The sequence below is a fragment of the Chrysemys picta genome, chromosome 5, assembly GCF_011386835.1.
Source record: "Chrysemys picta bellii isolate R12L10 chromosome 5, ASM1138683v2, whole genome shotgun sequence".
NCBI classification, from domain to species: domain Eukaryota; kingdom Metazoa; phylum Chordata; order Testudines; family Emydidae; genus Chrysemys; species Chrysemys picta.
This window is the reverse complement of record NC_088795.1, coordinates 108,206,424-108,232,236: the sequence shown is the minus strand read 5'-3', so window position 1 is coordinate 108,232,236 and position 25,813 is coordinate 108,206,424. Positions and strand designations below refer to the sequence as shown.

The following is a 25,813-nucleotide window of genomic DNA, read 5'->3' as shown; positions in this document are numbered from 1 at the left end:
AAATCATCATGTGGACCTGGGATGATCAGCAGTGGCTCCAGAACTTCCACAAGAGGAAGCAGACCTTCATGAAACTGTGTGAGAAGCTTGCCAAACCATCCAGCACCAGGTCACACAATTGAGGGAGGCCATTATACTGGACCAGAAGCAGGTTGCTATTGCCATCTGGATTCTGGCTCCCAGACTGCTATAGTCCATAGTTAACCAGTTTGGAGTTGGGTTGGTAAGTCAGCTCTTGGGGTTGTGGTGATGGAGATTTGTGAGGCAATTAATACTGTGGTGGACATTGCTAATGTGTCTGGAAAAATATCTGGCTTTGAGAGAATGGGCTTCCCACTCTGTGCTGGAGCCATCAATGGCACTCACATGTCCATAGTTCACCTGTGACAAGGAGCACATGAATATGTCAAATTCAAAGGATGCTACTCAATCATTCTGCAGGCCTTGGTCATCCACAGAGGCAGGTTCATGACCACAAACATAGGATGTACTGGAAAGGGGCCTGAAAACAGGGTGCTGAGAAGATCTGGCCTTTACTTGTTTGGACAAGAAGGGACCTAATTCCCTCCAAAATACACACTGACCCCAGGGAACATGACAAAAGAAAGGCCGGTTACACACTGAGCAATTGCAGGATGGTGCTGGTTGTCCATTTTGCAGGCTGAAGGCAGGATGGCACTGCCTACAGAACTATTTGGATGCCAATGCAGCTAGTGCCCTGTGTATTATTGTGCTCTGTTCAACATATGCATGAATAAGGGAAAACATTTTTGCCTAGTGTGGGCTCAGGACACTGTCATTTTGCAGGCCTGTACAGCAAACCAGAAAGTGCACCTGTCATCTCTGGATCTGGGTCCAGGCCAGCAAGTGAACCTAGGAACGCACTGTGCACCTGTACTTTTAATTTTGGGGTGACATTGGTGAGGAAATGTGATGCTGTGGTGGGGGAATGCAATGCTATGTATTTTTGTAGTACGCATATCAATGTATTTGTTATTTTGCTGATTTGCTATTGTTTATTTGCTATTGGTTTTATGGGATTGTAAGAGAGTTTGATCCTTTATTAAAAGCTTTGGATACAACTTCCTGCTTTTCCAAGCACTCAGACACCAATGTATTGTTCAGCCAAACCAATTTATAAACAAAAGTATTAAAATAACTCAGAGTATTCCGATGACCATTGCAGGCATCCCAGCTGCCTGTCCACAAATAATGATGTAAAAGGGTAAGAAAGTGAAACAGAGCGTAGAACTGTTTAGAACTAGCTAAAGTGCAAGCTGTGCAGTCTCCCTGGCAGTGGAACTGGATGTCAAAAGAGTGTCTGTTCTCCTTCCCCCTGGCTGAACGGTTTGGACGGGGTGGAGTGAATAGGGTACATCTGCCCATTCCAGTTCATGGAGTTGCTCAGAGCCCACCCAAAGCCACAGGGCTCTCCAGTGGCTGCACTGGATGTAGTAGCATGGAGGAGAGCCCATGGGCACTGCTTATGGTGTTGAAACTGCGGGCTGCGAAGTGGTGGCCATCAGGGTGAGCAGCTGTTCAAACAGCTCCCTGTGCTGCACTGAGTCCTGATCCCTTACTCATGCTCAAGCAGAACACAAGCAGCCGTGCTCTCCTCCTGCTTCCTGTTTTGCTCCTCCTTTCCTCTGGCACTCCAGGTGTTTGTCTGACCTGCACCCAATGTCATCTCTGAGCCTTTTCCTTTTTCCACTTTGTTGGGTGAACTCGCCTGAAGAGTCCTGGGCAGCTGCCTCAGTCCAGCTGAGCTGAAAGTTCCTGCAAAGGAAATTAAAGTGTGTGTTATGTTTTGTCCATTGGGCAGGGTGGGGAGCCTGGGTGGAAGAAAAGAATCTCCCCATCCTACAGTTTCTACGTTTATCAGTTTGGTATGCTTTTATTTAGATCATTTTTACTGACCTGTTCAGAAGCCTCTTCTAGCCACGTACCCATCCTAAAGACGGACTATGGTCAGAATTTTTGATTTATTTCCATTAAAAAAAATGGGGGTGGGGGTGACTTAAGGCAATCAGACCGGAGGCCTGTCACCAGTAGTAGTTTTATCATTATTTCAGGTCAGGGAAGCCTTAGAAGATATTAATCGATTGGAAGTCCTGAAGTGGAGGAGGGAGCAGCTTTTCCAGGCCAGGAGTTGAATTCCATCCATCTGTGCAAAGGAGATTTTTCATTGTTTGCTGACTGAACAGCATAGCAAGGCATGGAGAGGGCTAGTAAGTTATAGGGGTGGCTATGAGAAGTTTGCCCTGCCCAGGGATCTCACTTATCATCTTGAGTTTCTTCTGTATTAATAATTCTCAAGAATTACCTGCCAGAAGGGGAGAAATTTTGGGCAAACATTAACAGTATGCTGAACTAGAAGGCAGAGGCTTGCTAACAGCAGACCAGGTTCTTCCTCCTTCCTGGACATCAGGACCGGGAGGACAAGTACTGATTTCCCAAGGGATTTCACTTAGTATATCCACTTGTTCTTTTAATTCAGACTGTCTGGGACACTGCTGTAATGCTAGCATCGATATAACTCTATATGAGTCTATCGGGGTGACAGAGTTTCACAGAGAGCAGGATATGCACTCATGCTTGCTAAGAATGTAATCCTGATTATCCTGATTTTTTTAAATAAGTGCAATTTTTTTAATAGTAAGTGCTAATTTCACATTTAAATCCCGCCTCTCTCCCACTTGGAATCCACCTTGGATGACATGTGGTATGGGAAGTGAGTAGGTAGAAGGACCAGAACAAACAGGCTTGGGAATTGTGGGGCAGCACTGGAGGATTAACTGAACATGAGCTCAGCAATACATGCTTTAGCTACATCTTCACTGCAAAATGGACAGTTTGGAACATTCCTTAATATGAAACACAGGCTTTACCCCAGACCCCCAGCTGTACAAGAATGCCCAGGTTTAAAACATATACAAGCATGAGTTTAAGGGTTTTATGTGTGGATGATAGTGTGGTTGGGACTAACCCATGCATAATAACATGGGTTAAGCCTGCAACTTAGACACATGGTTATGGGGACAGAAGATTTCAGCTCTGATATCACACTCATGTGCTGCTGTTTAAGAACAAATGTATTGGCTAATCAGGGCCCTCTACTCTGAAGAGCGTCCCCTGTCCACATTACAAAAAGAAAGGCATGCAACTGTGTTTTGGCTAATTGTTTTTTTTTTAATCCTGCCCAAAAGCTCTTCAATTCTGGTTTTAAATAAAGCCATTTTGAAGAGGGGAAGCTGAATGTTTCTGTTGCAACCTGCTGCATTCATGCCCCTGCCCTGCCTTGTTGAATCATTCTAGGGAGGAGCAGAAAGGTGTCTTTATAGAAAGAATGTGAAATGACACATACAGCAAGCAACATGGTCTAGCGGTTAGAGCACAGGTGTGGGAGTCAGGAACTCTTTGATCTGATACTGGTTTCTGTCACTAACTTGCTGCAAGCTTGGCCAACTCACTCAAGGTTGATTTTTCTGAGAGGTAGACCATGCTAGCTCTGGCTGAGTTCAGTAGTAACTCAACAAATCAGGTCCTTCACCTCTCTGAGTCCCAGTTTCCCATCTACAAAAGGGAGATAGCACTTACCTATAGAGTGCTTTGAGATTTGCTATAATACTGTGCACCATCCTCTGATGACAAGTGCTATAGATAGGCAAAATCTCACCCTTATATCACTCTCCACCTTCTCCATCTTCAGTATTTTTGGGTCAGTTTAGTATCAATCTACCCCTGTCACTCAGGCCCTGCCCCACCAATGAGCTCCATGTAGAACTCATTTGTAGCTTTCACTCTTGTGAATTAACACAGCCAATCCAAATCCCTGCTGAGAAAGGGCCTGATCCAAAGTCCACTGAGTCAATGGCAGCCCAAAGCCTTTATTCACAGCACAAGATCACATATTCTGTCTCTGTGGAAGTATTAGCCATTTGTAGCCTTCCAGTTCAGCAAATGAATGCAGTTCTGATTAACTATAGCACATTCTTGGCCATCTGCCAGCTCATTCATTGAAATTTCTGCCATGGACTGAGGGTGTATATATGTATATATACATGTGTATAAGTTATATATATATAAAACTTCTCAAGTTTTCATCAAGAGCTGCTAGAAATCAAACAGGTATGTCATAGCAAGAATGTATTTTCACAATTTTGAACATTGGGTCTTATATAAAGGAGAACTTTGCCCTCATACCAGCATGGTAGAGCTGTTTCCTTACATGAAAATGAGGTTTCTGGCCATGTAGAGAGAGTGCTATATCGACTGAAATTTGCTATGAAGATCAGAAAGGAGAATTTCAGCTATGAATCACCCTGTGTGTATTTCATCCCTGCATTTCAAGAAGAGAATGTGCCCCTTTGCTTTAGATGGACCAGTCTTAAATTGAATAGCACTGTGATGGGGGAATACAAATGCCACCCTGGACAGGGCTAATGAGTTGCTGAGGGCTTAATCAGCTCTGACCCACTACTACCGCATTAGGTAGCGGGCTGGAGGGAGGAGTTAATAGGGGACAGCCCAGGTCAGTTGGGTTCTGGCTGGGAGGGAAAGCAGAAGAGAAGAAGCCTGGCTGGTAGCAATTAGGGTTGGGCTGGGGAGTGAGTCCCCCCCAAGGTTTTTGCTCTCACTCAAAGTTCCAGGCTGTGGAGTGTGGGGGAAGGGGCATGGCCCCAACACTTTTAAGCAGCGGGCCTGCATGACATCAGTACTAGGGCTGCCAGTTTTGGTTGGGAGTATTCCTGAAGGTTTAGTCACATGACATAACTCTTAATTAAAGAGTATTCTTTAATTCCTGGAGACTCCAGGACAGTGCTGGAGGGTTGGCAACCCTAATCAGTACAGCTGCTGCCAGAGCAGTCTGAAGGGTTGCGTCAGCTTAGGGTGACCAGATGTCCTGATTTTATAGGCACAGTCCCAATTTTTGGGTCTTTTTCTTATATAGGCTCCTATTACCCCCACCCCCTGTTCTGATTTTTCACACTTGCTGTCTGGTCACCCTACTTTGGCTGTGTGGTCATAACACTACTGAAATTTGACCCAGCCACCCCTCCATACAGACTTTGCCCCCTTCCCCCAAAGAACTATCTGAATTGACACCACTGCTGTCTGTGGCCAGGAACTAACTAGAGACTGCTGCTGCCAGAATCTCCCTGAGGGAAGGTAGGCCTGATGCAGGACTCTCGGTGTGATTTGCTACCTGTGACTTTTCCATAGCTGCTGCGTAAGACTGCTGCAGGTGGTGCCCTGCCTGAAAGGGGAGACAGCCCAATAAACCCCTTTTATCTTTTGTGACCGAATGGGGCTATAGCAGTGGGTTGCTGCAAATCCAGGAGTGACACTGCCACAATCACTAAAATAAAAACAGCCTGTATCATGACCTGGCCCTAACACTATTGATACAAAATCATATATTAATTTATAGAACAGATTTTTTCCCCGTTAGCATTTAAAAAAGTTTTAATCTCACCAGCTCCTTCAATGATCCTGATAAAAAGTGGAATTACTGGTGGCCCTGACCTATTTGTTTCATATCGTGTTGATCCTGAGCTACTTATACAACATGATGGACCAAATTCCACTCGCTTACACCAAGGCCAGCCCAGACTATTGCCGGCGGCAGGATTGAGATTTCACGCTGGTTTTTCCTTGACCTTCTGTGGAGCTGAATCATCAGTTTATCCTACAAATAATCTTATCCAACTAATGAACAGTTAATGAAGAGCAAATAACTCATGAGAATCATGTGGCAGCATGTGCTGAAGGATACACTGAAATGACTGTATTTTGCTCTGCAGGGGGAGAGTGTTTCCCTTCCAGAACAATCACAACACAGAAAGGGAAAAACAAAGCAGGTAAGAGTCACGCATTTGTTTATTTGAAGTTGATTTATTTGGGTCCTGTAGAAATGTCTGATGGGTGGCTATGTAGGCTGCCCGGCCTTTCACCCTAACCTTCAAAGGATTTTGATGGTCTGAATTGAAATCTTAGCAGTATCTGTCCCATTTATTATTATTACAGACAAAACCACAGCATATAAGGAAGGCTGGGCAGTGGGATTCCTTCGGTGTATATATTGCATTTTAGCCCAAGCCCATTGTCAATCAATGGAAAGAATCCCAGTGATTACAATGGGCTTTGGAGCTGGCTTTCACTGAAATGTCCTGACAGTTGTTCTAGGAGAATCCGCAAGAGATTGTCGAGTGTCACCTCTTTTGCAACCAGCTGCAGCCCTGCATGCTGCAGGAATTAGCAAAAGGGTGTTGGTGGGCCTTTATGGGGCACATTTTCAGAAGTGTGCCTGTATCTGAGTTTTGTACAATGTGTTTTTGGGATGCAAACAAGAAATCTTAGGCAAAACTAGGCCAGCTTGCATGATTAGTGGTGCTTTAACTGCAAAATACTCAGAATTGTGTACTTTCTCCTCTCAGCTCCAGCACCCTACCCCTTCTCTTTATTATCTTGAAATTAATTCCTCTTAGCGTATGCACAACATGCCTCGGGTGGTAAGTGACTAGGATTCATCACCAAATTTGGTTTGCTGGTTGGATCATTAACTTCCCCGGCTTGGGCCAGGTACTGACGGGGAGTGCAACATGAATGCTGATCCCTGCCCCCCCTTGAAATCAATTTAAGAGATACGCTTAAAATTAAGACTCTCTTCTTGCCTTTCCCTCCCCTCTCCAGACTGCCCCCAGCATTGCCAACTTAGCTATGAGTTCACATATGATTTTCTAAACAAAAGATTCATTTTTCTTACTCTTTCTAGAAGGTGCAGATTCTTACCCTGACCCCAGCTTCCTGTTGAAGGGCTTGCTCCAAAGTCCATTGAAGTGAATGGAAAGATTCACATTAACTTCCATGGGAGTTGGAACAGGCCCAAAATTCACAGGAATCTCACTTGTCCCAGTGCTTTGTCTAAGCTATCTGTATGTGTTGATTTTAAATTTCCTGAGATTGGATCACAGCAGAGAGAGAATGTTATCAGATAAACCTAGCACAAAAGAGCAAGGCCCTGTGGTTAGAAATGTAATGGTTAAATAGAGAGATAAGCCTTTTCTTTTTACATATAACTATAGGTTCTGGTAGCCAGTCTGAATGTGTTTGACTGGCCAGTCTGAATGTGTTTGACTGGAGCTGCAAGGAGCATTGTTTTTGTCCGTTTCCAAGATAAGAATATTTTTCTTTTGAAGCAGATGTATTTGAGAAATTTGAGACCCCCCAACCTTATATATTGGAGGAGACCTTTGCTGCATGAGACCTTTGCTCTGGCAAATGGTAAGATAAGAATCCTAGAAGAGAAGTGTATGTTCGGCTTTTCCCTTCTTGGTTTTATTGCAGATTTTTTTCCCCAGGGTATGTTTCATAAAACACTATCTACAAATGAATATGACTAAATCCATCAAGTTTTATAGTCTGCCACTGAAAACCTTGTGAGCAAACCAAATGGTCATTAGACCAAGATGCGTCACCTGTCCTTGTAAACCACACATGCTAGGAACTTATACCTAGATAGCACCTTCCATCTGAGGTTCTCCATGTATTTAACATTTTGTGCCCTTAATATGAAACTGAAACTCATGTTCTTTTTCTTGTACATCTCAACCTGCCAGGACACAAGTGTAGGATACAGTGTATAAAAAAGTCCCAACAGAAGGGCCCAGAAAATGAAGGGCGTTGTTCATGGAGATGGGGTGGAGAGGTATTTCTCACTAGTCCATTGTGTCTCGGAGCAGAGAGGTCAAAGCTGAAGGTCAAAGGCTAAATTCCATTTGCCACAGCATGTGTGTTCTGGTTGAATCAATACTCATCTGCTTGCACCATGCATCCTTGTACAACAGGGAATTGTGAGAGGGAGGGAACTTAATGAGGAAACCCACAGAAAAACTGTCCAGAAATATTATGCTGACACTGGCACAGACTGATTCCTGACCCCTGGTCTACATCATAAATTTACACTGGTATAAATATATCGCTCAGTGATGTAGAAAATCCACACCCATGGGCAACGCAGTTATACCAAGATAACCCCTGGTGTAGACAGGGCTATGTTAATGGGAGGGCTTCTCCCATTGACATAACTACTGCCTCTTGGGGAGGTGGATTCCCTATGCTGACAGGAGAAGCTCTTCCATCTGCATAGGTAGCGTCTTCACTAAGCGCTACCATGGCACAGCCGCCAGTGCAGCACTGTAAGTGTAGACAAGCCCTTAGTTACTTAAGTGCTGCGTGCACTCATAAAAGGCAGCAAGTCCGAATACTAATGTTCCAGTCTCCTCAGCAACAAGATTCCCCTTCTAGTAATCCACCCTCTCCCCCCCCCCCCCCAGAATGGGCCATGCTACCCTTGTCTCCTGCTATTCTACAGGTTATGATGAAAGAAGCCCTCAAATCAACTACTGAGATGATCTTCCTTAGCAGCTTCTGCTGTCCCAAAGAGGGCTATCAAACGAGTCTGAGAGGCACAATCGACCTGCTGCTGAGCCCGGTGGTTAGGAAGGCCAGACGTGCAGAATGAAGTCCTACCCAATGAGGAGGTTCAATGACAGCCATTGTCTTCCCCTACAGCAGATTCAGTGTCTGGTTGTGATCTGAATTAGAACGACCACTTACCAGGGTATGTTACACACAGATCTACTTTTGGACCTGGTAAAATAAGATACTAAAGACAAGTAGATCTTGGATGTCAAATTTTACACTGCATACAAATATCACTATGAAACTGTTATATGCCCATTTTAATTGGACGTGTCACAGGGTGCAGTCCCAGCGTGTAACCCCCACAGGGCAATGCAGTCACCCAGCCTAAGTTTCCCCTCCTGGAGCTCTAATTCTTCCAGTCATCAGCTCAGTTCAGTTGCTGAGATGACACAGCCCCTCCAGCTAAGTCACAAGAGTCCACTCCTTCTGTGGTATCAAAATCCAATAAAACAGACGACCAACCAGTCTTTTGCCCTAGGCTTAAGCTGTGCACAGCCCGTCCTGCCCCAAAGGTTTGTCTTCCGCTCACCTTTACCCCCTCTTCAGCCTGTCCTCTGGGCTCAAAATTCTTCCCCTCTTGGGATAGGGGCTCCACAACTCTCCTTCTTGGGACTGTACAGTGGGAACCTACCCTTGTGCTCTTTGAGGGGCCCAGCCTGGGAACCTTAACCAATGGGGCTGCCTTGCCCCAGCAGCCAGGGCCCAGTTCTAGGGGTGGGTGGGCAGGCAGGGTGGTCAGCCTGGGCACCAGACTGCTGTGCTGCTCAAGATTTATTTTTTTTAATCCACTCCAATTGGTCAGATTGATTTTTTTTTTTTTTTTTTTTTTTTTTTATTGCGCAGCAGCTAGGGGTGGGTGGCTGGAAACTTTTTCCATCCTGGCCAGCAAAACAGTTAGGGCTGTTCTGCCTATGGCTACATGCTGCTCTGCTTCTTTCCCCCAGGGCTTCTTCCTACACTTGCTGCCCTCCTGCTCTTCTCTGGCATACTAACTCCCGGGCTCCTCGCTCTTCCCTCCTGCTGTCACTTTCAAGTCTCTTTCTACCTCTCTATCCTAGGCTCAAACATCTCCCTTGGGATAGGGCATCAGACAGCAACCTCCTGCTACTTGGCTCTCCCATCTCCCTGGGCCACATGCTGCCTTTTTATCTCCCAGCATGTCTGGCTCAAGTCACCCGACTCTTTGTCACATGGGTTACTCATGTCCTCCATCTGGGAAAGTGGACTAAATCTGGTGCAGGCACAGCTGAGCCCCAACCCCTTAATACAGTAAGGTGATGTTTTAGCCATCTAGCGTAACCCTAAGGATCTGCATGTCTGGAAACAGCAATGGAAATGGAACCGACCTCCTCAGTGAAATCAAATAATAAATTAATTCATTTTAAAAAGTATTGGGTGCCTTCAGTCTTCTGTAGGACGAAATGGCTGGGGAATGTAACTAGACAGTTGTGTCCTCTGGAAACTAAAATGAAAGTAACTTTATTTCTGCAACTGCCGTCAAATCCCTGACCTCGTCTGTCAAAGTAAACACTGAGGTTCCCCAGTGTGCTGCATTGCAGTCCTCAGGCAGCACAAAGCCAGCTTAGCAGGCTGCTGGAGGATCCCTAGCTGGTGTTGAGCTGCTGTAGAGGCTCTTACATCCGCCACCCCTCCAGCTGCCAGTCCTGGGGCAATAGCCAGGGCATTCCCATACTCCAACAACCCCCAGGGATATTAGGGACCATGTGGGCCAGTGACAGTCAGTGTAGATTGGACCTGTTTTCGGTGACTGAAGCGCAACTTCTGGACCCGAACTGAGGGCTGGAGCCTGAATGTTCATGTCTTGTTTTTATATTTGATCACTTACTCAAATGACCTGATCTAAAACTTTCTCAAACACTTTTTTTCCATTGGAAAGTTCAGAGCCCCCAGTTGAAACACCATTGTTTTGGAGACATTACAAATAAAACAGAGATGCGTGCAGAGAAATGACTATAACAAAGGTTTTTACATGCTGGTGTATCATAGTATGCTATGCGCTTTATTACCCGACAATGTTTTGTCTTGTGCAGCATGTGGTATATTGGATTCAAGCAGTAAAATGGGGTCTATAACCACAAGGACAATAATAATAAAAAATACTGTATTATGATATGTGTAAACCTAGTTAGCAGGAGATACTGAACTCAATTTAGTAACAAAACCCAATATCTTTTTGTTTTGCAAATAATCATAGTTACAGTCTCAGGGAGGAAAATTTCAAAAGCATCTAAATGATTTAGGAACACAAGTCCCATTTTCAAAAGGATCTTTAAAGACTGTTAAAGCTATTTAGATGCTGAAAGCTGCAGTTTGTGAATCCCGCTGGGCTTACGCATGAGTTAGGCACTGAATTGCTTGGTGGTTTCAGCTCTCAGACACTTTTGTGCATGCTCACTGATAAACATTTAGGCATCTAGAGGACTTTACTAGTGGAAATTTGGGTGCCAAGGGAATTTAGGCACTTACAAGGTTAGTTGGCAGTTGAGCAGTGTTTTGTGAATGCTAGTGGTTTCTAAATGTTGGACATAGTGCTTAAAGGGGCAGTTAGTTGCCTAATGGTATAACAACACTGCAATATAAGCCCAGAGATAGTGAGACTTGAGTCAGCTAACCCGTGTTAGGGAAGCCTTGACTTGAACATCTACAGTGTATTTTAACCCTAGGCTAAGACTTTTCTAACCTGTACTTGAATCTAGGGCTCTGACGTCCACACAGCAGTGCATCACCCCAAGTCAAAGTAACCATAGCCTCATCCCTAGGGCCCCTTGCCCCTGAAATGTGGCTGCTCTAGCCCTATGATTGTGGTGCACTGTGGGAAAACTTTACTGCCTGCCCTGCATGTTACCAGGAAGTAGCTTGCTTTGCAAAAGGGTTGATGGATTCCCTCTCCATTGCAAAGCCAGGAGGCTGTCTGACAGTGGGCTTGCAGATCAGTGATCAGAAGAGAATGGGTTAATACTGACCTGAACTGCTGCCATTTGCAAAGGGTGGGGGTGGCTTCCATTTTCGATAGAGTAGATTGCAGATTGTTGGCCTAGAGAGGACTAAGGAAGTTGTCACATGGAATTTTGTCATATTTCCAGTGGACTCCCAAGACCTAAGTCAACTGGAGCTGTGTCTACACTGCTAAGCAATAGGGCTTGGACCCTGGGTCCCAGCTTAACTTGAGCTTGGACCCGGGTTAGCCCAATTGCAGTGTAGACACAAGGGGGGTTAGGCTTGAGCCTAGGCTCAAGCACGGGCTTACACTACAGTGTAGATATACTCTACGTCCTCCTCGTGAACTAGCTCCTAGGGCCATATTCAGCTATAAGTTGTTAAAACACAATTGAGTAGTACCCTGCTGTGAAAAGCATCTTAGAAATCTCCAGATAATCAAGTTGAAAATACAGACCAAAAATTTGCCCTTTGACTGCAATATACCGATATCTTCAAATGACAATAGACCTTTCTCCTGGCCTTGGTTGAATATGAAATAAAAATTTAAACACATCATTCCTTTGGTCAGCTTCAGCAGGGCAGATTAATGATTCATCAGGAAGGCTCTTAATACAACTATGCAGACACTTCAACATTTGTTCCATTAGACAAAATTTGCCTGGGGTGCATTTCAGTGTATTCCTCCACTCCTACCATGACAATCTATTCCTATTAGAGCTCATCACACTGAAGATCAGGTCTGTCATTTATAACTCTACAGTACCAGACTCAATCTATAAGGATGCATCGACATTAGGGGGAAAAGCGTGTTTTTACCAGGTTTTAGATTACATGTGGTAACTGCCATGGTAAAATTCTCCTGAAGACAAAGCAATTTGTGCTTTTCACATGTAGGCATATTGAGGTTAAAAACTGCAGTGGTTTGTCTCCACAAGGCTAGTTATCTCAGTGTAAAACGCACCCTTTTTGCAGTGAAGCTACAGCTCCCCTCAGTAGAGACCAAGCCTCCCATTCATACCTTAAAAAGTTGGAACTGGAAGATGGATAATGGGCCACTCTCACTCTACAGCATCATCCTCCCTGGGGACGTGACTTCACTAGGTATGTTTTTAATCAGTGTTAAACTAAACCATGTTACAATCCTAGTGAAGACAAAGCAGCTGTAATTTTAACTTGTGTTAGCTGGTGAAGGAAAACCCTATGCTCCCCACTAGGGTTTACCTTCACCAGCTAATGCAGGTTGAAATTATAACTGCCTTGTCTTCACTAGGATTGCAATGTGGGTGAGTTAAAGTGGGTTAAAAATACATCTTTTTTTCCCTAGTGAAGACACAACCCAGGCTCTGTGGATTAGCAATCTGGATTGTGGAAAGGCCAGCCAGAGCTGTGCAGGAGGGCATGTGCAGGGGCCAAACCCACAGGTCACTAACCTCCTATGCACTGGGTCAATTGTGGATACAAATTGTGCCCCAAAATCTGTGTTTCTCCATCTCTACCTGTGCCACTGATTCCCATTGCGACAGATCTCAAACCCAGTCCTAATGCTGCTTCTTACCTTGAGCTGAGTTCAAACTCCACAGTTGCTTGAAACAACTTCACCCAGTTCCCTGAGCTCATGTGCTGTACACTGAATTGCAAGCCTCTTCCAGTTTTCCTCTCTATGGGTACGTCTTCATGATAGCAATAGCTTGTGTGATTGGCGCCCACAGTAGCCTGGCCCGGGGTGTGAGCAGCCACACTGCAAAGCCATAACAGAGTTACTATGTCCCCACTGGCACTACAGTAGGACTTCTGGGGGCATATCCGATGGTTCGTTATGCTGCCATAAGCTGAGTCGCTCTATGATTCTTTCTCACTGAATTGTAGAACTTGTCTGTCCTTTGGGGCACATGCGGGGTGAGGGGAAAATTGTGGGAAGGCATCAGATGACTAGCTGTACTCGAGTCAGGGCCGGCTCCAGGCACCAGGCAACCAAGCACATGCTTGGGGCGGCACCTGGTAAGGGGCGGCCAATCTTGGGGTGGCGGAGGGCAGCGCGGCGCAGCATTCTGCGGGGGGCGCTCCAGCAGCGCGGCGCTCGGCGGGGGTGGCGGCGGGGGGGCGCAGTTCTCGGGGGGGTGGGGTTCCGGCAGCGCGGGGCAGTGGGGCATGGCGCTCGGGGGGGGGGGGGGGCGCTCGGCGGGGCGGTGCTTTTTTTTGCTGCTTGGGGCAGCAAAAAAGTTAGAGCTGGCCCTGACTCGAGTGGTTCAGCCTGCATCCCCACTGCAAAATGGATGAGTTACCAGGCAGAGTAAAAGTGACACCTGAGCTCTAGCATCTACTACAGCCAGGCCAGCCAGCCTACCAGACTTGGGTGAGAGGGTTTTGTGTGTGGATGGGAGGGGGGTTAACACAACAGTTCTATTAACTCTTCAGTGAAGCCATACCCTATCCATACGATGCAGCTACTAAATATAATTGGTTTGGATGTCCCAGGGCTGCAATTCTTAACTCTAGCACAACTTTTAGATGTATAAAATCCAACATTGTCAGCCAAAGCATTGAAGGAATTCTGCTATGATTTGCCAGTAAATGCAGTCAAAGGGCAGTTTGTGCATATCTCTTCAGCTTTGTTATTTGGACCTGATTTTTCAGTATAGTCTCACATTTTGCACATTCAAATAATTGTGGGATTAACTAATGTGGGTATCTATGGGGGCAGCTAGGTGCCTAAATACCTGTTTTTAACCTACAAGTCATTTATGCCCACACTTGGCGGCAAAAATTGCAATAGGGAGACTGGTTTTTAACAAAACAGACCCTTTAACATTAGTCTAATATATGACAAGAGAGTTGAATTTGTAGTTGAATAATTATGATTAATTTGGAAGACCGAAAAGGTTTAGTCTCGCTAGTAAGTCAAGCTCGATATCGCTCCTGCTAACTAGGTTTAAGCATAGGATGGATAATAGTGTGTTTATTTTATTGGCCTCATAATTATGCAGCCTTATTTTTATTACTGCATTCCGTTAAACAGTATGCTGTGCAAAGCATTTTCCATCTCTAGTATCTATGAGTGTACGTCAAACATTGTCATAACTTGATCTTCCGACACATATAGACATTTATTACAGTAATTTCTATGCACTTGCTTCTTGCTGCTTTGTTTGAGTTTAAATTTGCTCCAGCCACTAGGGCAATAAAGTTTTGAGTCTTTATAGTGCAAACAATATTTGATAAAGTAAGAAAGGTCACATAAAAGTTATGGGCACAATAAAAGGACGGATTATACAGCCTTCCTGTTTGCTGGGTCCCTTTCCTTTCAAGCTGCCATTCAGGAGTGGCAGTGGGCCCCCCGTTCACCTCAGAGGAAATGGCGAGGAGCACTGGCAGCTCAGATGTTCCTTAGTGATGAATGGGAAGGTGGATGAGTGATAAAGGACACCGCTAGACATGAAAAAATCAGAGAAGGGAATGGGAAGAGGAAAGTTGGGGACAAGAGCAGGGATAGAAGACAGCCTGGAGAGTTCAGGTATTTTGACTAAACAACGAAGATTAAATGATAAAAGAGCTAAATTTACAAAGGTGCAGACAGATGCCTAGTAGGCTTTACGAAGTGTTTTTACAGCATAAGAACCTATGTCCCACTGAAAGGCCGGGAGAGTTAGGCACCTAACGCACCAAGGTGCTTTTGAAAATCCTACTAGATTTACCAGGGGGACTTAGGGTGAGTGTAGAGCACCTGATTAGGCACCTTGCCATTAAGTGGAATTCACAACCCCGAGATAGACGCCTTGGTTCCCCATCCAGGGTGAGTTAGGTGTCTAACAAAGGAATTCACAGATGCAAGTACACTAAATGGAGAGCCACTTAAACTAGCAAATGGGACATGCTGAGGAGAAGGGTGCAATCTAAAGGCCCACCCAACTCTCAAAGGGAGTTAGGCCACCAACTCTGGGTTGCAGGTAGATTCCTTCCTCCATTGGGGATTCGCAGCTGTTATCCCTTTCCTGGAATTAGGAGCCTAAATCAGGCAACTCTTTTCTCAAGTGAAAGCAAAGAGGAGGTGATGCCCCCTTTTACCCAAGAGCCTGGTGGTTAGCGCATTCACCCTAGGATGTGGGAGACCTGGGCAGGGGTTCCAGAACAGGGGGAGCCAAGAGGCGATGGCACATCCACTTTTCGCTACAGGCCCAGCCCTCTGCCCCTCCTGTGTCCCCCCTCCCCACACACACATGAGGTCCTGCCCCCCGGCCAGTCCAGAAACCAGAGCCTGGCCCGGGTAAGACCAGTCCAGGGAGCCCGGGCAGTTGTGGGAAGCTGCAGACCTTCCACCTGTGGACCCTCCACCTGCCCAGGGTGGGGGGTCCCAAAAGATGCCCCCGAACCATGTCCCCACCCCCTGTGCCCACTGCCCAGGGCAGATAGACGGTCTGCAGCTTCCCACAGCTGCCCGGGTGGCTCTTACCTATGGCCTGGCGGTGGGTCTTTGGCTCCCGAGACCCTGCTTCCAGGCCAGGCTGAGTGGGCTGCCCAGGGCATGGGGACACAGGCCAGGGGCTGCTCTTGGGACCCCCCCATCCCAGGCAGGTGGAAAGGCCCGGGCTCCCCAGACTGGCTCTGGCTTGACCAGGGGGACAGGACCTTGGGGAGAAGAGAAGGGGCGGGGCAGGGCCTCATCCCCTCCCCACTTTTAGGAAGAATCCGTCACCCCGGGCCTGGGTTCCAGTCCCTGCTCCATTCAATACTAGAGGCTAAAGCAGCTGCTGAACATGTCTACCAGATCGGGCCCTGCAGGCAAGCCAGAGCGGGGAATACTTAGTCTGTCAATAGGCTGGGGTTTAGGTGTGAATTAGGCACAGAGTTGCTCAGTGATCTCAGGATTGGGGGTGTGGGCATGTGCACCAGCAGAAATGTTGGTACCCAGGGAACTTTACTGGTAGAGACATAGGCTGGGTAATTTAGACACCTACAGCATTAGGCAGCAGCTGCGCAGGAGTACTGAGGATCTAAATTTTGGATTCAGACACCAAAAGTGGCATTTAGGTGCCTATGTTCCCCCTTGTGAATCTGGTCCAAGTTGCCACTAGCTGCATCTTTAGGCCTCTAAATATCTTTGTAACTCTGGTCCCACAATGACTATGAATGTAAGATGGGATTTTCATAAGTGCTGAAAAATCTCCTTGTGAATCAATAGGATTTAGGTGCTACTGAAAACCATATGCCTAGCAATATCTACAATGAAATACTTGAACTGCAGTATTTATATCCTTGTCACCAATATTTATTTTGATATCCTACACATCATGCTACTTCCTGCATGAAAGCCAAGTGTGGTGTAAGTGTCCAACAGAAGCAGGCTTATGGGAGTGCAATCACTACTTGACATGAGTTCTGTGCAAGGCATATACTGTAAACGCACAGAGGCTGAAAGTACGGCAGATATGCTCTTTTATTCTGCATCAGGTTCAGACACGTTGCTCCCGATTCACATTTTCACTAAAATCCCTTTACACTGCAGCATACAAAGGGCCTTAAAGTTTATTTGTGCCTCGAGTGGTATAAAGGGGCCTTAGAGTAACTAAGATTCAGGCTCTTGGTCTTCACTCCCAAGGTTTTGCATAGTCCCAATCCTGTTCACATATCTGTCCTACTATACTCTTGCTCATGTACTACGTTCAGTCTACTCTTCCAGGACTCCATAGCCCTTAGTCACCTACTGTCACTCAGGATTTTGGGCTGTTTTCCATGCTGTTCTCTGTCTGGGCCATCTCCTTCTGCCCAGTGCACGAAGCAATCTTGCTCTCATCCAGGATCCCTTTTAAAAACACTTACCGGTTCTAATCTCACTCCAGGTCTCTTTCAACAGCTCAGTCATCTAATCTAGCTCACATTCTATCATATCTTTATGAAAACACCCAGCCAAACAAAAAACTCACCTTGGAAATCACAACGTATGTGCAACCTGTGACACTACGCCCCACATTCTTCATAGAAATATTGTTATAATATGATTATAGCATATCTAAAATGTATTTTATGTAAGATGGGTCATGTGAGATATCATTGGAAAGGTTATGATGTACTGACTGTGATTATCCTATTTGTATGTATGTATCATTTTTGTATCTGAAGTTGGGAATATTGTCTATGTACCTATTACATAGGGTTACACCTGGGGAATGCACACTAGACAGAATGCAATCAAGTCTAGATTGCTGGCTGAAAAAAGCCATTAGGAAGAACAACAGGTCTTTGAAGATGCTAACCTTCCACCTTCCTCAGAAGCTTCCTGAGGACTTATGGTTCCTTTGACACTGCAGGGTCATGTGATCATGTCACCCGGTACTGGACTCCATCTTGGAATGCCAGTATTTTTCCACTTGGGGGAGGGGATTCACACTAAGAGACAAAGGATTCCTGCCATATGTAAAGGCAGGGAAGTGCCTATTTAAGGCAGGGAAGTAAGGTAATCATAGAATCATAGAACTGGAAGAGACCTCGAGAGGTCATCTAGTCTGTCCCCTGCACTCAAGGCAGGACTAAGTATTATCTAGACCATCCCTGACAGGTGTTTGTGCAACCTGCTCTTAAAAATCCCCAATGATGGGGATTCCACAACCTCCCTAGGCAATTTATTCCAGTGCTTAACCACTCTGACAGTTAGGAAGTTTTTCCTAATGTCCAACCTAAACTGCTCTTGCTGCAATTTAAGCCCATTGCTTCTTGTCCTGTCCTCAGAGATTAAGGAGAACAATTTTTTCCTCCCTCCTCCTTGTAACAATCTTTTATGTATTTGAAAACTGTTATCATGTCCCCTCTCAATCTTCTCTTCTCCAGACTAAGCAAACCCAGTTTTTTCAATCTTCCCTCATAGGTCATGTTTTCTAGACCTTTAATCATTTTTGTTGCTCTTCTCTTTATTCTCTCCAATTTGTCCACATCTTTTCTGAAATGTGACACCCATATCTGACTCCAGTTGAGGCCTAATCAGCACAGAATAGAGCGGAAGAATTACTTCTCCTGTCTTGCTTACAACATTCCTGCTAATACATTCCAGAATGACTGGCACCTGGATCCCCACCTGAGCCCCTCTTCCCCAGCACCTGGATCCCCCAGTGTGGCCCACACCCCCAAAACCCTCTGCTGAGCTCTATCCCCCCACACCCAGACACCCCCCCCCGTCTGAGCCCCAACCACCTTCACCTGGACCCCCCTGCAAAGTCCCATTATCGTTGCACCCAGAATCTCCCAACAAGCCCCTGTGCATCCAGATCCACCCCCACCCAGATCCCCCACTGAGCCACCAGCACCCAGATTGCCCCACACAGAACCCTCTCAATCCACACCTGAATCCCCCCACACTAAGTTCCTCCACACTTGGATCCTGCCTTGCTGAGCCTGCCTGCCCACACCTGGTGTACCTGGCACAGAGGGGCAGGGCCCTGGGGTGTTTCTGGGGCAGGCCCTGTCCTTGCACTGTGTCAGAGTTGGGTGCAGCCTCACCACTGAGTCCATGTCCTGGGTGGGAGCTGCACAGTGATCTCCTATCTTGGTGCAGCCAATGATCTGTGCTCCCCAGTGCCACGCTGGAGCCTCCACATTTATTTGACAAATACAATTTGCAAAATTTTGCAGAATTTTGAAATATTGTGCGCAGAATTTTCAATGTTTTGGTGCAGAATGCCTTCAGGAGTAAAAAAACCACAATTGCATTGTGTGGGGTTAAGCGATTACTTTAATCGTATGGACCAATTAATATTTGGTTTGACACCAATGACTAGCTGGATATAAAACTTGCCACTTGTATATACAAATACCTGATTTGCATGTAATCATAGTATTTGCACATGCACATTTGGCACAGAACACAGGCATTTTAAAAACAGGTACTATGTGTCAAATATTGTTCTGCAACAGCAACTGCTCCATAATTAAAGTTTGCATCTTAGTTTCCATACTAAGCCCAATTTTGGTTTCCCTTCTAACATAAATTAAAATTTTCATACCAACTTAAATAAAGTGCAAATATCATAATGCAGTCTGCATTTAGGGTAATAATGACAACTTGTTTTCATTTATCTGGTTAGATATATAATATTAGAATTCTGCCAAAAGTCCAAAGGTGTGTGCGTGCGTGCGTACTGTTTGTGATCAAATGTAGCATTGCAAAATTTTACAATTGAACACAGGCTCAATAGCGATGAGCAATTATATGCAATGGATAAAAATAATATAAGTCACAAACACTAGGTGCCTGATTATAATTTACATTTTACATTTAATTAATGCTGACCTTACAGCCCTTTTACGTTGCTAGAGCAGGGTAAAGGGTTCTTGTAATTCAGGTCGTAGGTAAATAGAACTAGATGGATCACATGGCTTTTCAACCTCAAATGTACTATTTTATAAACAAACAAGCAATTCTACCATTCAAGTTTTTATTACTGAAAATAACTAGACTTTGGTAAAAATAGTTTGTGCTAATAATGGATACAGTGATTATGTTGCTGAACTGAACATTGGGGATGGCCCCAAAAAAGTGACACACATTTTGACTAAATGAAAATTTTCACTGACAGTATCTGCTTTTCTAGAAAATTTTCAGATTTTTTTGGTCAAAGTCTGAAAATGTTTTGGCTTTTTGTTTTTTCAATGAAAAGTCAGGATTTCCATAGGGGGAAAACCCCATTTGCTGCTGAACTTTTCTGAAAATGCTACAAATAGTGGAGCACTGCTTGATCACAGTTTGATGAGATTACCTGCACAGATTATATCCTCTAAAGCCAATTTGTGGCTACAAGATTTGTGTAGATCTATCCTAACTGTAGCGCAAGATAAAAAGACAAATAAGCCAGTTACCATACAGTCAGCAATAGAAAAATAATTTTATTTACTCTTGTAAATAAAGCAGTGCAAAAAGATTAGATTTAACCGACAATAATGCATAGATGGATACAATTACCTATATGATTTTATGTGTACACACACCTGCTGAACACATACAGTCATTCCTTCCCTACGTCCACTCACTTTGTGCAGCTTTAAAATCAGACAGATGAGATCTATGCTCTGTATGATTACTTCCCGCATATCCTGTTATCCTGACTGTCCTAACTAGCATTTTTATTATTTATCATCATTTGTATTACCGTAGCCAACAGGACCTCTAGATATGGAATCAAAGACCCCATTGCACTAGTGCTGTATAAACATATTAATTAATGAAAATGACACCTGATCAGTAATTTAGTTCAAGGACAATTTAAGATATACTGTAAAACTGGAGAGAATTCCCTTCCTATGTTACCCATATAAGAATTTGAGAAGAAACTGTTCACTGATTTACTGTGACACTTCTACTTTTTTTTGTATTTTTTGGTAAAGGGAGCTGCTCCCTATAATCAGTTGCGCTTGTGCAGCTACCCAATAAATTCAAAGCAAACAAAGACTGGCTGCCAAGCCTCCAGGAACAGGGCTACAGGAAATTTAGCCTTCCATCTAAATGTGGGCAAAGACTGTTTAGTCAAATAGTAGATACCGTGGGTGAAATCTTAGCCGTATTGAAGTCAATGGGAGTTTTGCCACTGACTTCAGTGGGGACAGGATTTCACCCATTTTTCTATTCCCATCAAAAACAAGACCATACAATGCATTCAGACGTATAATCTCATGAAATAATCAACATGTATTCTTGGTTTGGTTTTTTTAAAATTTCCTTCTGCTTTATATAATAGATAGATTAGGTCACTGGGATTGCCCAGGTGTAACTAAGAGCAGGATTTAGCCCATGGAGTACATAGTTAATACCATTCTATACATTTGTGAACTCTTAGTATTGTAACTACTCAAGACCATGCCATTCTAATGTTTGCTTTGGAATTCCAATCTTTCAGAGAATTACACCTCAGCTGATCAGATGGGGATGCTGAGCTAAATTGTTTGTAAGAGTAGATTCCTCTTGTTCTGTTGATCTAGTGTCACTGGTGTTTTCAGTGGAAGAATGTACATCTGGAGATTGTTCTGGCCTTGGTGCCTGAGAATCATTGGCTGTAGAAAAAACACAAATACAGAATAAATATTGAAATGTAGTACTGTATATAAAGTATACACGTACATATCTGGCTCCCATACAAACATATAAATAAAACTACACGAAAGAAAAATCAAGCATTCAAAAATTAGGAAATGTCAAAATAAGTAGCCCAATGTAACTTTAACTGTGCCCCTTTGTGTGTATGCATTATGGTGGCCCCTAAATTATATCAATTGCATCTGGTAATAAAGGACAGGGCTTTCAAAATCAAGTTTAGAATGTATCTGTGAACAATTTAGATATGTTGTAAGTCTTATTTCTTAATAATTCAGTATATTTTATATTAATAAAGGAATATTTGTGATTATAAGGGATTATTTTCCAAAACTTAATTTGTATCTAAAATGTTGATGGAGATTTTTCAAATCCTACCTAGGATAGTATTGTACTTTCACTTAGGGCAGGGGTTCTCAAACTGGGGGTTGGGAGCCCTCAGGGGGTCACGAGGTTATTACATGGGGGGCTGCGAGCTATCAGCCTCCACCCCAAAACCCACTTTGCCTCCAGCATTTATAATGGTGTTAAATATATTAAAAGTATTTTTAATTTATAAGAGGGTCGCACTCAGATGCTTGCTATATGAAAGGGATCACCAGTACAAAATTTGAGAAAACACTGACTTAGGGCTTGTCTACATTTTACTGCAGTGTGGCTGACGACAGGGGGTGTGAACCACAGAACACACCCCAGTATTGAGCACTAACTGCCTTGTGTGGACACTGCTGGTGCAAAGTAAAAGTTAGCTTTAGAGAGAGGAGTACATTAATGTGAACTAGTATCTTTTAGTTTGCATTAGCAGTGTCCATACAGGGTAGTTTTGTGTGCAACATTTTGGTGTACTCTGCAATTCACAACCCCGTCGTCCACACTGTGGCACAGTGTAGTAGACATAGCCTTAGTAACTGATTTTACTTTATTTTGTTACAGTAATAAGTCTGTCACCATACACCCATTCTATGAAGATTAGACGATAACATTTTTAAGTTTGCAAGAAAATATAATATAATGGAAACCCTCTTTCCATAATTTGTCCATATTTCTTCCACAGTTTGCTGATCAAAAACTGTCTTGTCCTTAGATACGTGCCTACCTTTGCTCTCTTTTTTTATTTGTGGCTGATCATGCTCTTCAGCTTTGTTGACCGATACTATCTATTGCACATCATGAGCACTTTTTCCCTTAGACAATTTTTTTTGTCTGTAATATTCCTTTAAACAAAAAAAAATTTCTAGGAGACTGAGGGCTGATATGTGGCCCCAACACTGATTCTCTACTTCCTCCCTATCAGAAAAGAAAGCAATGGGCAGGATTTTCCAGTCTGTTAGATCCACTTTGACCCATTGTTGCTCTTCTATGACTGACTGTGTACTTGTGTAAAGTATGAGCTTCCACCCATTGGTGTAAGTCAGAGTTGCTCCCCAGTAATTATTACACTGGGACCGAGTGGCATGGGATGAGGGAAGCCCAACTGGCTCCACTGCCCATGCATTAGGTGGAGCTCAGTCAGGGTGCAGAATACAGCCCACTGAATCTAGTGGCAACAATCACCTGAAGTCATAAACTCATTAGTCTGACTATTCACAAGATAGGTATAAGGACCATAAAAAGAAATGATCTATTCCTTCGAGTTACTATCTCTTAAAGTTAATGCTGTACCAGGAATCTTCATAACCACTGCCTTAACAACACGTTTAAATTAGTCATCAGTGCCAGGTTTCCTTCAGACTTCAGTAACTAATGTGATGGTCAAATCATCAGAAAGGCTTAATACAAATGGTAACCAACAACAACAACAAAAAGCGGTAATAAGCATAACCGCTCCTGTGATACTAATTACTTCTCTGAACCTTTATTTCAAGGAAAGGTTAAAAATATTCTTACTGCTGCTTAACCCAATATAAAAATATTTTACTAGAATAGGATACATGAAACTGACATTACTGAATTGTCTGTTCATTATTTTTTGTTTGTTTTATTCCCATTATTCTAGTTAACTGTACTTCAAGAAGAGGAAGGAGTACAGAGACGAGGAAAAGAAATGTGCCTGGGGCTGGAAAGAGTGATTTGTAATGTAGGATTCAGAGAGTTAAGTATGTATTACTTGGAGAAGTGATGACTATGAAGGGCCATGATAACAAATATCTGATGGGTGTGAACATCAAGAAGAGAGAGGAATTATAAAATTAGGATGGTACACTGGGTATGATTAAGAGTATGACAATTCAGAATGCATTAGGAGGATAAAATTCCTAAAACAAAAGTTTAGGCTGGATATCAGGGAAAACAGTTTAATATGAGGTATATTGTGGAATACTCTCCCAAGGGAAGTGATAGAAGACAGATCACTTGGAGCATGTGAAACCTTGTTGGAAAAAAGCACTCAAAAAGTATAGTAGGGGGTAATCCTGCACTGGCAGAGAGATGGGCTCTCTAATTACTAGATCTTTTCCCATTTCTGTGACTATCATTCCAAACAGAAGGAAGCTGCAGTTTTCAAGCTACAATAATTATGTTAAAAACAGCCAAGGCCTTAGTAACAAAAGCCGTTAATTCACGTATGCGTCTATTAATAGCTTTTTGGAGGATGAAAAGATAAAAACAGTATCTTACTTAGGATGCTGAAATAAAGCAGAGTGCTACAATGCTATACAACATAATAAAAATTATTTTCAGCTCCTCTAATCAATTTGTGTTTGGTTAAAATTGGTGAAAGAATGGTGAAATTGTTCCTGGGGGGGAAATGGCAAATACCAATACACAGTTCCAAATTACTGATCTGGTGCAAAATTATTATTCTGCGCTTGAGGCCTGAGTCTGCACACCCTTACTCATGCTGATTCTTTGAAGGCAATAGGACTACTTGTGTGAGTCAGATCTACTCCTGCAATTAAGAGACTGAATTTGTAGGACATTACTTGTTTTAAATTATATATGAACTGCATGCTGGCACCAAATCTTGAAGTCTGTTCTATCTTTAAAGTTCCCTATTTTATGTCTAGAATTATTTTTTTCTAGATTATTTCAGCCTGACTGAGGCAAATACTTACCAGACAGAGACTGAAAATATTGTACTGCAAATGCAACCAATATTGACACAAGAAAGGTTCCCATGAAGTAGATCTGCAATAAGTTTAGAAATGTGTGTTAGATCAATACAAAGGCAGGGCCCGGGTTCTAACTGTACTGATGAATGTGACAATGGAATAATACATACCAGAGTAGAATGCAAAATGTTATTCCAGAAAACTCTTAAGTAAAAATAAAGCAAAGCTAATGAGCATGGATTAATTAATTCTTGATTGCTATGACTCCAGCACCTATAAACAAAAATAAAAAGTGGTGTTGAATATTTTGTTTTGTACTTCTATAGCAATAGGACTACAAGAAGTAAGAATGGTAGCACTGGGCCCTAAGTGACTTATCCGAAGTCGCACAGACACTCAGTAGCAAAGCTGGGAATAGAGCTTTCATTCCCTGACTCAGAGGTCTATGCATTAACCACTAGGTCATCCTTCCTCATTTATCTGTAAAGTGATTCTACAATGTTACAGATTACTGAGTGAACTTTCAGTACATACTGTACTTCACTTAGAGGGTAGAATGGGAATTGCTTTATGTGATATCAAGAAAACGAGCTCTCTGTAAGTAAATGGAACAGATATATCGGTTATGTATCCGTAACTGGAGTTCTTAGAGATGGAATCTGCATGGTCCTACTCATGGGACGCACTGGCAGGTGCAGCTGAGGCGGTGGAACCTTTTTGTAGCAGTGCCCCTAAGAATGCTCATGAACCCCTCCCTACCTCTCTCTTCTGTGTTCCTGCAAGTTCTGAAGGTGAGGCTATAAAAGGGAGTGTGGCATTCCCTGCTGCCTCAGTTCCTTCCAACCTTGCCTTCTCAAGTCAAAATTCCATTAGGATTCCCAGGAATGTGGGTGGGGAGTGCAGAGTCCATCCCCTCAAAACCTCCTGTTACAAGTAAGTAACCTCCATTTCTTCTTCAAGTGTTTGCTGCACGGTCCCACTCACAGGATAGTCTGGCAAGCAGTACCCCATCATGGAAGGTAGGACTCAGAGTCCCAATTGAATAAGGATTACAGTACTGCTCCATCAAACAGTGCCCAATCCAGATGCTAGGTCTAGGGAGATGTTTTGTAAAAAGCATGTGTGGAGCTCCAAGTAGCAGCCCTATAGGGCTCTGCAACTGGGCCATGTCTAAGGCAAGTGATGGAGGTAGCAATTGCTCTGATAGTATGATCTAACCCCAAGAAGGGGTGGAATGAATGCTAGT

At 43.8% G+C, this 25,813-nt stretch overlaps 1 protein-coding gene and 1 long non-coding RNA gene across 2 annotated transcripts in view; one reads left to right on the top strand and one right to left on the bottom strand.

Moving 5' to 3' along the window:
* The first annotated feature begins 4,975 nt into the window (after nucleotides 1-4,975).
* Nucleotides 4,976-24,794, top strand: LOC122174213 (uncharacterized). Its single transcript, XR_010601531.1, has 5 exons — nucleotides 4,976-5,169; nucleotides 5,805-5,861; nucleotides 7,203-7,284; nucleotides 8,375-8,623; nucleotides 23,514-24,794. It is a non-coding gene; the product is annotated as an uncharacterized LOC122174213 (long non-coding RNA).
* The window catches only part of SEL1L3 (SEL1L family member 3), a 69,704-nt gene continuing 64,179 nt past the window's right edge, over nucleotides 20,289-25,813 (bottom strand). The window contains exons 22-24 of the mRNA XM_005303465.4: nucleotides 24,738-24,840; nucleotides 24,571-24,643; nucleotides 20,289-21,477 (exon numbers count right to left, since the gene is read on the bottom strand). Coding sequence (XP_005303522.2) covers nucleotides 21,335-21,477; nucleotides 24,571-24,643; nucleotides 24,738-24,840 — 319 coding nt within the window. The 3' untranslated portion in view covers nucleotides 20,289-21,334. The remainder of the gene's footprint in view (nucleotides 21,478-24,570; nucleotides 24,644-24,737; nucleotides 24,841-25,813) is intronic.